We start from the raw sequence: 12,813 nt of genomic DNA on the forward strand, positions 1-12,813 counted from the left end.
GGAAAACCCGAGACTTCATTCATTAATAGTCAGAGCTAATTACTGCAGTAGCAACGGCTCCCTGCAGCTCCCAGCGGGGACCGTCAAACTGCCGACAAGGGGACGTCCCTGAGCTTGGGCAGAGGGACCCAGGTCTCCCTCCACACCCAGGCAGAAGGTGCTGTGGGTGCCAAGGTCTCCTGGGACGTGGAGTTGCAACAGCTGCAACCAGCCCAGTGAGCTCCAGCTCCGCGGTGTGGAGCGGGGGGCGGATAAACAGCGGCCAAAGCGCGCTGACGGGGAGGAGGAGGCTGAGCGGGAGGAAGAGCATCTCCCTGCCAGCTGCTCCCACGGCTGAGATGGAAACGGGCGTCTCACGAAAGGCGAAGGGAGGGGTGTCCGGCAGCGCCCAGCCTTCCCCTCGCCCTTTGGCCGAGCGCCCATCCCCGAGCAGGACAAGCACAGGGGAGCGATCCGCACCCCGGGAGAGGGCTGGGGAGAGGGAGGAAACAGAGAAGCCACAAGATCTGCCCAAAGCCATGCAGCAGGCGTGAGATGGAGCCGTGAGCGAGACACAGGGCTTCTGGCGTCTTGAAAACCTGTGTCCTCTTTGGCAGAAGGTGGCCCAAAGGCACGTGCAAAACCTCTCACTTCCTTGGAAGCACCGGCACAGCCTTGGCAAACCATCCTCCCCCTCCAAGAGCCCCTCGCCCTGACCTTCCACCCGCCTTAGAAATGAGCCAGCCCGAATGGGCTCAGGTTATCAGCCGAGGTTTTGCCGGTTTCTGAATGAAGATGAACTTTATGGGCTCCAAAAATCCCTCCCTCCGACACACCAGGCAGCCTGCTGGTCCAGCCTGATCTCTGTAATTGTGAAACTTTTCACAGCATCTGTATTTTACATTAGCGATGCAACAGGATCGGGCCTAAAGCAAACAGCGTTCAGGACACAGGTGTAATTCTCTGACGCTGCTCAACCAAGTGCAGCGACGGAATTAGAAGCAGATGTCAAACAAAAAGAGCTTTAAACCCTTCCAAGCCAGTAAGCACACAGTTCCCATGAACTTCCCCAGCCTCCAGGCCGGCCCAATTCAGACTTAAATATCTGCCCAAATCAAAACACACAGAAATTTAAATGGAAAAACCTCACCTGTGCAGTATCTGCTGGATTTGGCCATGGCCCTGTTGTAGCAGTAAGTGCAGGCACCCTCCTGTGCACTCTCCTTTTTTTCTACAACGGGCCACAGGTGGGAAATGGCCGGATGGCCTTGAGAACCGAAGGGGTTTTGTCCCGTGCGAGGAGGCACCTTTGCACAACGCGTTTTTCAAGTTCTTTCCAGCTCCTTTACACGAAGGAGCCTTCCCCATCAGCTGCGCTGAAAAAATACAGCGTTTCTCATTGAACCATGTCCGTGCCAAAGCATGCACTGAGCTGTGCCAGGACAGGCAGGACATCCCAGAGCCGTGCGCCGTCCGGGCTCAGGGGCACAACCGCGGCACGGCTCCGTCAGCCCCCAAAGGAGTGGGATCATGAAGTAAATGCTCCAGTTTAGGCTCACAAGGTGTGCGACCAGAAGCAGGCAGGCAAAAATCCTGTGCTGACTCGGGGCTCTACCAGGTCCCCTACGTGTCCCTGCAGGGGAGGGGGCCCGGCAGCGGCTCGGTCGGGGGTCCCGATGCCCCCGGGGAGCAAGTGCTGGATGCTGCTGCCTCCTGTGCCCGGCGGAGACGGGCAGGGATGCTCGGGCTGGAAGGTTTGCAAATCCTGGCCTCTCTGCTGGGTTACGTCCTCTTGCTGGACAGATGACACTCGGTACCAGACCCTCCTTAATTTCTCTACAATGAATAGATGGGTTTTGGGGAAAAAAATGGCTTTTGAGGACTCTGGGATTGAAAAAAATCAACAAATCCAGGTCACACTTGAGAAAATGCTTGTGCTCAAAAAAATAAGCATTTTTGAAAAATTCAAACGTCCCATTTTCACCTTTCTGAAATTTTTTCTCCCTTTTATCTTGCAAGCTACCAACACTTTTAAAAAGCCATTCAAAAGGGTTAAAATATTCTGTATGACCACCCAAAAGATTTTCTCCCTCGTGTTTTTATTGCACTGAATAAAAAGAAAAACTTTTTTGTTCAAATAAACTTGAAACAATTCCTTCTCCTCCCCCCCTCCCTCCAGTTTTTTGGTTTGGCCAGTGAGCGGAAAAATCAATTATTCGCACTCCTCTAGCCTGATAAAAAGCTTCAGGACTCCACAAAGAGGCTCAAGGGAGTACTTGCCTCGTACGGCAAATAAAACAGTCTCCGAATGTCCCGGCTCTCTGGCCTCCTCTCGTGTCACCCAAGATTTTGTGCTGAGAACGGCACTTCTGCAGCACCACAGAGAGCAAAGGAGCCTCGGAGCAAAGGCAGCCGGCATCCTCCCTGGTGGGACCTCGCTGGCTGCAAACCGCAGCCGGAGCCGGGGCTGAACCGGAGCTGGGGCTGAGCCGGGGCTGAGCTGGGGCTGAGCTGGGGCTGAGCCGGGGCTGAGCCCGCTCCCGGCTGGGAGGACAGCGCCGGTGCCCTCTGTGCCACGCTGTGCTCTCTCCTTGCACGCAACGTCCAAATAGCCACATTGCCTAGAGGAAATGGAGGTGGGAAGAATTGCTGGTGATAAATAATGCCATTTTTTTCCAGGAGAGCGACTCTCCTCTAAGACACATCACCAAGCATCTTTTTGGTTCAAGCATCTTTCCTTTGAAGAGTGACTTTATGTATAACTGTAGTGGAAGTCTTTTTTTAAAAGCAGACTACAAATTAAAAGCGAATCAATATTAATTTCTGGAGTCTTATTTACCGCCTCAAGCTGGCCACTGCATTTGCTTCAGCTCTCTAAAAATCTGGTAGGAAAGCAGTTGAGGGAGGAGAAGTGCCACAGAGGAGAGCTAGAAAACCTGTGACACAGGAACGCAACGGGCAGCACCAACGCTGTGACAACTAATCTGGGTCATTTCCTTCTTGTAAGAGATTTCAAGGAAATGAAGACCAGGAATGCAATGGGGTGAAGACAGGAATCTCCGTGTTCCATCAAAACACGCGCATTCCAGGTGAAACCTGGACGGCCTCTCCGCAGGGGCACCCAGGATGGAGCAGGGGCCTTTCCCTGCCAGGAATGTCTTGGGACCGGAACGGCAGAGCTGCCCGCTGACGAACCCCGTCCCCTGCCTGGTGTTCAGGGGGACACAAAACATTTCTGAGCTCTTTCACATGAACACATGAAGTGCATCAGCCCACGAGCTCCGTGTGTGCCAGCCTGGCTGGCTCGGCAGCGGCATCCCACAGAGCTCTGCATCTCCCCGCGGTCACGGGCTGGGGCTGGGTGGGCAGAGGAGCTGCTGGGCTGCGTCCTCCCCTCTCCGGGAGGACTCCCAGAACATCCCATCGGTTCAGGACGGGCTCTCTCTGGATGAGCGACCTCTGCTCCCGGCCCTGCTCCCCATCGCCTCCCCTTCACGGGGTGGTCCTTGCCCGTGTCCCGGAGAGCTGCGCTGCCCCATGCATGAGCCTTGGCCTGGATCCCCCTTCCCGGAGGGGAGCGGGGATGGGGGGCCTGGCCCGCAGATGCAGGGGGGACCCAGTCCAGCGGCTCTGTGTCATCAGCCGTCCCCAGGCTGGCCTGGAGGGTGGTGGGCTCCCGCCAGCTGCCTGCGGGGCTGCCCACTGCCCTGGCCCGGGGGGCTCCGGGGCTGGCCCAGCCCGGGGGCTCTGTGCTGCACCGGGGGGGCCGCGGCAGCCGGAGCTGAGCCCACAGAGCCCTGGGGTGCCCCGATCCGTGAGCCCGGGAGGCCGCGATCGGCCCCGGGGCTCCATCGACTCTGTCCGCCCAGTGCCGGTCCCGGTGTTAGTGCCGGTCCCGGTGCCAGTGCTGGTCTCGGTGCCGGTGTCAGTGCCGGTCCCGGTCCCGGTGCCAATCCTGGTGCCGGTGCCGGTGTCAGTGCCGGTCCCAGTGCGGGTCCCGGTGCCAGTCCCGGTCCCGGTGCTGGCTCCGCCCGCCCCGTCCCTCGGCCGTCCCCGTCCCCATCCCCGTCCCTCGCTGCGGCTCCGCCCCGGCTCCGCCCGGCCCGGCCCCATCCCCGTCCCCGTCCCCGCCCGCCGCGCTCCCGGCGCCGCGGGGCAGCGCGCAGCATGGCCGCGCTGCGCAGCGCCCCGGCCCCAGCCCCAGCGCCGGCCCCGGCCGCGGCCCCGGCCCCGGCCCGCCCCTCCGCGCCCGCCCCGGGCCGCGCATAAAAGGGGCCCCGCGGCCGCCCGCCCCCGCCCGCCCGCCGCTCCGCTGCTGCCGCCCGCCGGGCGCCCCGGCCATGGCCAAGGACCAGCTGAAGCCGCGGCTGTGCCGCATGCTGAAGGGGGAGAGCGGCTACGGCTTCCACCTGCACGGCGAGAAGGGCAAGAGCGGGCAGTTCATCCGCAAAGTGGAGCCCGGCTCGCCGGCCGAGGCGGCGGGGCTGCGCGCCGGGGACCGCGTCGTCGAGGTGAACGGGCTCAACGTGGAGCAGGAGACGCACCACCAGGTACGGGCAGGGCGGGCAGCTGGCCGCGGCACCCCCGGGCCGAGCGCCCCGGCTCCGAGCCTCCCCCCCGCGGCTTGGCTCTGCCCGGCTCCAGCCTCCCTGGGGTGAGCTGGAGGGCTGGTTTTCTCCCAAAATATCTGTGCTGGAGCATCCATGGGTGGTCGTGGGGGTGGGGTGGGTGCCCCCCCAAAATCCTAGGCCTGGGCTGCAGGGGGGCTTGGCGTGCCCGGGACACCGAGTTCCCACGAGAACGGTTGCGTGGTGCGGTCTGTCTCGCTGCTGGGGAAGAGATGTTGTAATCGTGTGAAGGTGGGGAAGCCGAAGGTGTTTTGATATGGGCAGGGCACCGCTGCCTTATGCAATCTGTAGTGAGAAGGAATGGGGAGACCTGAGCTTTATTTCTGGCTCTGCTATGGGTTTTCTTGGTCACTTTGGGTGAGCTGCTCCTGCTTATCCAGCCAAGAGGGTATAAGGATGCCTTAAAATCTACTGATAAAGCTCTGCAGATGTTCAGCAGTTTGGCTGGCTTAAGTGCGATAGGGCTGGTCGGGAAATAATGGCTGTTATTAGACCACGGCTGTGACTGGGGGGGTCCAAGCGAGCTGTTTCTCAGCTCTGTAACAGAAGCTGCACTCCAGGCTGTGTCATTTTCTGCTTATAAAACTGCAACTTGTGTTTGTTAAACAGTTTAGTCCAAAAAACAAGCAATGAGATTCAAGCTGCCCCTGTCCCGCTGGAGACACGGAGCCTGGCAGGGGCACAGTGCCAAACGTGCCCGTTTGCCTAATGGCTCGCGGGGCTCTGCGGGGTTTAGCGCTTTAGTAACTTGAAACATATGGCTGGCCCTCCCTGCCAGCGCTTTTTTGGGGCAGAGCAGGGATGTGCCTCGTGTAGCTTGCGGACCCAGCAGTGATTTGGGAGGTGGGGGTTCCTGGGCAGGCCTGGATGTTGCTGTGCTCAATGTGGGGCAGAGCCTTCCAGGGCATCATGGCAAGCCCAGGTGGCTCCAATGAAGCCTTGTGGACTCCCCTCTGTGGGCTTGGTGGGTTTTCATGGCTAATTGAGCCTGTTTTGATGATCTGAGCCAGCTGTGTAAAAGTTGATGTTTGTCTTGAACGTGATTTCAAAACCCTTGAAGGAGGATCCATGTCTTTGATCTGGCTGGGCAGAAAAGAGGGCTGTGTTCCTGTAAGGAGCTGCGTCGTGTTGGAATCAGAACTCCCTGCTGAAACTGGGATGCTGGGGATGGGCGATAGCGGAGCTGAGACAGCCAGCTGTGTCTTTGAAATGTGCGGGGGTTTTCCAGTAGGTCAAGTGAAATGGGAGAAATTTTCCTGTCTTCCATTTTCTGCTGGCAGAGGCAGGATTCAGCCCTGGCACTCGCTCCCTGCTGCAGAGCAGTGAATGGGACGGAGTGTCCCATCGGGGGTGTCGTGGAGCTCACAGCCGTGCCGTGTTCCTGCTGTGGTGGCATTAGTGTGTGAGCAGGAGCAGCCCTGCCCGAGGACGTGCTCTGGGATCGCCCTTCCTCCTGCCGCAATACAGCAAGAACCTCTTTCCCCCCCCCCAAAAAAAAATATCCAGCACTGATGGACTGTGGGAAGGGCGATGCTGTGGCAGGTCAGACGCTGGCTCCTGCCGATGGGTTAGAGCAGCTGTTTTGCCGTGGCTTCTCCTCCTTGTGCTGCTGAGGTCCCCGACCTTGAATAAGTAACGCTTCTCCATGCGCATCTGAAGTTGCGGTGGGACGGAGCCCGCAGCAAACAAGGCCTTGCTGTTTGGGTGTAACCATGTTTCGAGCTGAAGCTGGCGGCATTTGTCTTTGTTCTCTCTTTTTTTCCTGGCCTTACCCAAGGAGCAAAGGCAGAACATGTTCTCAGGGCGTTTCATGCAAAATTGCATCCTGGCTCCTCGGTTCCTTGCCCAGGCGGGCAGCGTGTGTGCGGGGCAGAGCAGCGAGCTCCTGCCCTCCCGCTGTGCCCGAAGCATGGAAAGCCTCCAGGTCCTTGCTGAGGCCGGCAGCGAGGTGCACGGGCAGAGGCGCCTCTTTTGGAGCGGGAGGGATGGACTGAGCTGCTCCCAGCGGCACCATGGGTCTCCTTCCTGGGGAGCTGGTGCTTGGCAAGGGTGGAGGGGCCCGGGCTGGCTCTGCTGGGCTGGTGCTGGGTGAAAGTCTGTTTGGGTGGAGCTGCGGAAATCATGCGACTGGGACCAGTGCTGAGAAGGTCCCGAGGTGCCGGATGCGCAGGGGAGGCTGTGTCGTCTTCAGAAAAGCTGCGGGCTCGAGGCTGTGATCATGGCTCGGAAACGGGTAGGGTGCTGGGCTCTGCCCGCGTCGGGCAGGACCTCGCCGTGTGCCTGGCTGCTGCTTTGCCTTCACCCCGCTGCTCTGTCCCCAAAGCGACTTGCTGCCTGGGGAGTTTGTCACAGAAAGCCCCTTCTGCTCGTCCCCGCTAACGGGGAGAGGCTGAGGGGCTGCTCTGTGCCCGCTTTCCATCCCTGCCTGGCTCAGCCCCCGGCACTCGCGGGGCTGGGGGGACGTTTGCTCTGTCGCTGCTCTTGCCACGGCTGTTGGGGAGCTCAGCACTGGGCTGAGCCCCGGCATCGCTCTCCGCCAGCCGCTTCTGCAGTCCCTCTGTGTTTGGTTGTGGTCTGCAGGGACCCTGCTCCCTGCCAGTGATGAACTGTGCTGCCCTTACGCCTGGAGCACCCAGACTGCGGGGTCTGGGGGGGTCTTGCTGTGCATGTTTCTCCTGCATGCTCCCCACAGGCGTTGCCCATCTGCATCTCCTGCCACCGCATGTTGGCTGCCTGCTCCCAGGTCCCCTCCGGGAGAAGTGGCCTCGCACAGGCACTGCCTTGCCGGTATCCGCAGCACCGTCTGATGTTGCATGTAAATAGGTCTGAAAGGGAGCAGGGGGATTTTCTGGGGCTTGATGGAGTAGCACCCTTCAGGCCGTCCTACGGGTGGGAGCCCGGGGCACGCTGCTGCCTGACGCGGCGCGTGGAGTCGGAGGCTGCAGCCTGCAGCAGATCACTTGATTCAGGACAAGCAGCCTTGTCTGCAGTCTATAAATTTCTTGTTGGTTGTTTTTTTCATTTGCAGATACCGGCTCTGTTGACCTTGAATGGAGCTTGCAGGGGAGTAAATAAATGCTAGCTAATTGCGCATTAGGCTTGCTTGTTGCTCGTAACCTTGGCGGTTGCAGCGTGTCTGGCCAGTGTGACCTAGATCAGAGCGGGAGCCCTGTAAGAAAGCCCAGCGCTGCTTCGGGGGTTTCCCAGCACGCCTGGGGGGGTCACAGGTCTGTGGTCTTCAGGGCCACCCCATGGCTGGGGATGGCTGCCAAGCAGCATCACCAGCGATACCACCCCTTCTCCTCCTCCTCGGGATGAAGGCCTGCGCAGGAGGAGGTGGCCCAGCAGAGCCAGCCCTCTGCAGCTGCTGGCGGGGAGTCTGGAGTCCCTTTACCCTGCTCCTGTGCATCTCCTGGATTTGCCCTGCTTCCATCACAGCCCACCCTGGTGTGATTTACCCCCCTGCCCGGCCAGGATCGGCTCCTCCCATCTCTCCCCGCCATGCTGACACCGCGAGCTCCTTTTGGAGTCTCTGCCAGTCACCGATCCCCGCGAAGGAGCCGGGCAGCGGCAGGACAATGGTCCCCATTCAGTGCTGCCTGGAGCTGGGTCCCAGCAGGGACGGGCCCATCTCCCGCTCCCAGCACTGCGTTCCCCTAGCACAGACCGGGGATGAATGCGCAGATCGGGTTGTTTCTTTCATAAATCCACTTGGGTGGGGGTAGCCGGTACGCCGGTGTAGGGGGGAGCAGCCAGCAAAGGCAGCCCAGCCACCGAATGTGTGCCTGGGTGCTTGGTGCCTCCCTGTGCACCCCGGCTCTCCACCCTGCCCTGGTGATGGGGGGAGGAAGAAGCCCCAGAGAAATGAGGGTGTGCGGGATTGTTTGCTTGATGGGACAGACTGTGTTGTCCCTCTAAGGGACAAATCCAGGCAGCAGGGTTTCTGATGCTCGGGGGCAATGAAGCAGCCTCTGTGAAAGCTCCTCTCCGAGTGGAGCGGGTGATCCCAGCGGGTGATCCCGGCTGGTCTGTGCAGCTACCCTGGGCAGAGCTGTCCTGGGGGTTGCGGGGCATGGAGTGGGAAGAGCCACCACCGTCATCACGCGGGGCTGCAGGCAACCCGCACTCCATCCTGGGGGTCCCCCAAAGCCGCGCTCTGCCCTTCTCCCCCATCACTGATAGCTGGAAGCGACAGCAAACTTGCACCCTGCAGCAAGACCGGAGCTGCAGGAGAGTGTGGGGGAGTTAATGGTCCTCAAATCCAGCTCCTGCCACAGCCAGGAGGTCCCTGGGGTTCTGTTCAGTTGTTCTTCTCCTTTCCAGGTTGTGCAGCGCATCAAAGCCGTGGAGACAGAGACGCGCTTGCTCGTGGTGGACAAGGAGACGGACGAGTACCTGTGCAGCCTGCGCCTGACGTGCACGGAGGAGATGGTGCACAGCGGGATCCTGCTGAACTCCAGCGTCTCGCCCACCAAGTCGGTGGGCAGCGACAACGGGGAGGTCTGGAAGCCGCAGCTGGATCTGAGCGGGGGCAGCCTCCAGCGGCACTCGCACAGCTTCTCCTCGAATGGCAGCAGGAAGGTGAGGGCAGAGCCGGGCGGCGCGTGGGGCTGCTGGGCGCAGAGCCCGGGAGCGGGTGCAACCACCCTGGGAGCACCTCCCTCTGCAAGCACGGCTTGCTTCCCGTCGGAGAAAAACCTCCCGTACGTGGCTGTCGGCTTTGGGGACCCTGCTGTGTCCCGAAGCGGTGGGTGAGCTGCCCCTTGGCCTCATTCGCTCTTGCTCGAAGCAGCGTCGGCTGCTGGGGGCTGCGCTGCTCTCTCCCCTCCTGCGCCCCTCGAGGGTCTTGTGAGCCCCGGGAGCTGCGGGGGGGCTGGTGGGGGGTCGTCAGCCCTGGGGACGGGTGACCCAGCCTGGGTCTCGCTCCCCTACGGGACAAGCTGCACGGACCAGGGATGCGACCAAGCTGGAGCTCATGAACGAGCTTCTCTCTCCTCATTATTTGCAGGAGGGAGGGAGGGAACATCTGGGGCGAATGTGGTCTCAGCTTTTTGCTTAAATAGGAAGGAAATTAGCTCTTTTTCAAGTGGCCTGGGTCTGGACTGTGATTCTGCAGTAAGTGCCTTTTATTGGTAAACTCCTTTCCAAAAAGGAAAGAATTTGGGGTGGAAAACGTCCAATTTCCATGGCTGCCTTGCTGCTGGGGCTGTGCTGGCGGAGACGGCGCAGCCTTGCGCCTGGCAGATAGCAGGGTTCGGTCCCGGCGCTGCCCTTGCTCAGGGTGTGAACGTGGCAGGAGCGGTGCAGGTGTCGCGTGGCCGAGCCGGTGACTCTGTCACCTCTCTGCAGCCATCTGTCCCCTTCCCTTCCATGTCCCCACCCTGCAGCCCCCCTGCGCTTGCTGGTCTGTGCCACTGGGCAGGGATGCTGCTGCTCAACCGCCTGCTCCATTGTGGAGCTGCCATGGGTGCCCTCCTCCTCCTCCTCCCCCTCCCCGGGGAGCTTGCAGGGCTGCGGCGCCTGGTCGGCCTCTGCCCCCTCAGAGGTGGGGTGCTGGCTGGGTGCTGGCCCAGAAGTGGCCGTGGGGCTGCCGGGAGGACGTAAGTGGGAAAGTCCGGAAAGCTTCGTGTCCTCAGGAGCCCCCACGGAGTAACAGCCAAAGAAATTCCCCCGTGCAGATAAGAGGCGATGCTGGTCTGAGGCAGGAGGCACGTCCATCTCCAGCGATGAGGAGGGGGTCTTCCTCCAGTCCTCCCCTCTGGAGCTGCTTGGCATCTTGCAGAGGAGGAACCCTCTTCCCTGGGGCTGGCAGGGGCAGGCTTGGAGGCAGTATTTTTTTTTTAACTTATTGCATGATTTGAAGCTGTTTGAAGGTCTGTGTGATGACGATGGGTGCATTTCCCCTGGGGATCGGTGCAGTGGGGGGCTGTTCACCCCCGGGATGGCCGGTGGGAGAGGAGCCATTCCCGGGGAGGCAGCTGGGCACAGCCAGGGGCGGCTTTCCAAGCTGGGGATTTCCTATCCCGTCTCGGTTTCGTTTGCTGGTTGCAATCCAACAGCGTGTGCTGACGGGAAGTCAGGCGAGGGGAACAGGACGGTCCTTTCCGGCCTTTGGGTTTCGGCTCCTCCAAGGAGAGGGTGGGACGGGGAGAGCCGGGCAGGGCTGGGGTGCGAGGGGGGAGAAGCACCCGTGCTTCCCCTTGGAGGGGCTGGGGGGTTGGCCGGGGGCTTCGCCTGGGGCAGCACGGCCGGGACATTTGGTGCTTGCAGTGCCGGAGCCTGGGCTGGCGTTAGGCAGAGCCTGAGCTGGACGAAGGGACCTGACTCCGGGGGCGATGCCCACCGTGGGGGGTTGGGGACGGGCGGTGCTGAGCGTGTCGGGGTGCAGAGGCTCAGGGCAGCGGCTGGCTTGCTCCTTCTCTGCAGGCAGCAGCTCTTTGAAGAGCTGGGCGCTGCAGCCTTTCCTGGCCAAGTCACGTCTCTGTGCTGGGGCCGTGAGTGACCCTGGAACGAGGTCAGGGGTGGCCGGAGCAGCAGGACTTGCATCCTGCTCCTCTGCCTTGCGGTCCTGCTTGCTTCAAGGCGGTAATACCGGCTCCAGGCTCTTGGTCTGGGTGATGTGGCTTTCCTCCTAGGTCCAAAAGGGCTGGAGGCCAGGGGAACGGTGGTGCACCCCAGTTCCAACATCCCAGTTCCTCCCCCCTGCATGGGGCAGCTCTAGCCTGACCCTAATCCTGCAGATCACCGGCACCGGGCCCACGTGGGGTGCGCAGCTCCTGAGCGCGGGGGCTGTTTGGGAGAGATTGCTGTCCCTGCAGCGGGGCCGTGGCAGCTGGGGTCCAGTTAGAGACTTGCCCTCAACTAGGTTTGGAGGGGACCAGGCTCTGAGCTGGGTGGCACTGGGAGAAGCTGGGCTTGGGCTGGCAGCACTTGAGTCTTTTGTGTAGGTTCCCTGGAGGCGTTTAGTGAAGGAGAAAAGGCAGCTCCCTTCCCCCTGCAGACCCCTGGCCCCAACCTGCCCCTGTGGGAACTGGTGCCGATGCTCCGGGCTGCTCTCCGGGAGTAGCATTTTTCTGAGCAGCATTTGTTTATATAAAGGCTGCAGTTTTCCTTGATTTGAGGCCAGGTTGTTCAATGCAGCCCGAAGCAACGAGCAACTGAAATAAAGAGGAGGGAAATCTGGCACCCGGTGCAGCCTTAGCGGTGGGCAGCAGGGAGGCGATGCAGCAAGGGTGGGCACGGCCCTGCCAGCCTCCCCCGTGCTGCCCCAGTCTTATTTTGCAAGAGGGGTGACCCCCCCGGAGATCTGCCTTGGGTGGGGAGGTCAATGCGCACCCCTGGCAGAGACCTGGTGTCCAGGACCTTGTGCTCCAGGAACCACGGTAATACCATGAATAATTCAGCACGTATTTAAAATCAGGCTGCCTGCCCCGAGAGCAGGTCGGCAGGGCTGGCTGCCAGCAGCTGTGCCCATCGCAGCGCTGCCATCCCCGGCACCCTGGGGACTCGTGCCCTGCGTGGCCCTGGTGGCACGGGGAGCAGGGTCTGCCTTGCCCGGTCCTGCAGCGCTGCGCCCGGGTCCGTGCCTGCCTGTGCTGGGGGGGTTTGCCTGCCCCGCGCCGTGCCCCCCGCGAGGGGAAGCAGCAGTGCCCGTGCCCCCATGCCACGCACTCCCCTGTCCCAAACGTGTTCTTGTGGCCACCCGGCTGTTTTCTGCTTTTCCCTGGAGCTCTGGCTCTCCCCTGCCGGGCACCCAGCATCGAGTCCCCAGAGGTTTGGGAGGTGGCGGGCAGGGGGTCTCAGCGTGGCAGGGGCCGCTCTGGGTGCATTGGGTGCTTGGTGGTGAGCTGCTTTTATTGCAAAGGTGCCTTTGGGACAGCGGTGTGAGCCGGTGGTGGCTGTTAATTAAATGCCTGGGCTAACGGCGTGTAAAAGGCAGGTGTGCTGCAGGGCCAGACTGGTGCTGAGCGGTGCTGCCGGGCGCTCGCCCGGGTGCTGCCGACCGTCCCGGAGGCATTGGTGGTGCACAGGCAGCGCGGCCCGGGGCCGGCAGCGCCTTTGCAGGCTGCAGCTCGGCTGCTCCTGCGCAGCGGGGGGGATGTGCTGTTACTGGGACCCCCGTTATGGCCAGGCAGGCGTCATGAGCCCCGTTAGCCGTGTCCTTGGGACTCGCTGCCTCACTGCTTTCTCCAGGTGTGTTTGTAGG

At 61.3% G+C, this 12,813-nt stretch overlaps 1 protein-coding gene across 1 annotated transcript in view; it reads left to right on the forward strand.

Annotated features, from left to right (window-relative positions):
- The first annotated feature begins 4,255 nt into the window (after positions 1-4,255).
- NHERF2 (NHERF family PDZ scaffold protein 2) overlaps positions 4,256-12,813 on the forward strand; it is a 40,074-nt gene continuing 31,516 nt past the window's right edge. The window contains exons 1-2 of the mRNA XM_075165534.1: positions 4,256-4,529; positions 8,931-9,188. Coding sequence (XP_075021635.1) covers positions 4,320-4,529; positions 8,931-9,188 — 468 coding nt within the window. The 5' untranslated portion in view covers positions 4,256-4,319. The remainder of the gene's footprint in view (positions 4,530-8,930; positions 9,189-12,813) is intronic.

Source organism: Calonectris borealis, chromosome 16 (assembly GCF_964195595.1).
Source record: "Calonectris borealis chromosome 16, bCalBor7.hap1.2, whole genome shotgun sequence".
NCBI classification, from domain to species: domain Eukaryota; kingdom Metazoa; phylum Chordata; class Aves; order Procellariiformes; family Procellariidae; genus Calonectris; species Calonectris borealis.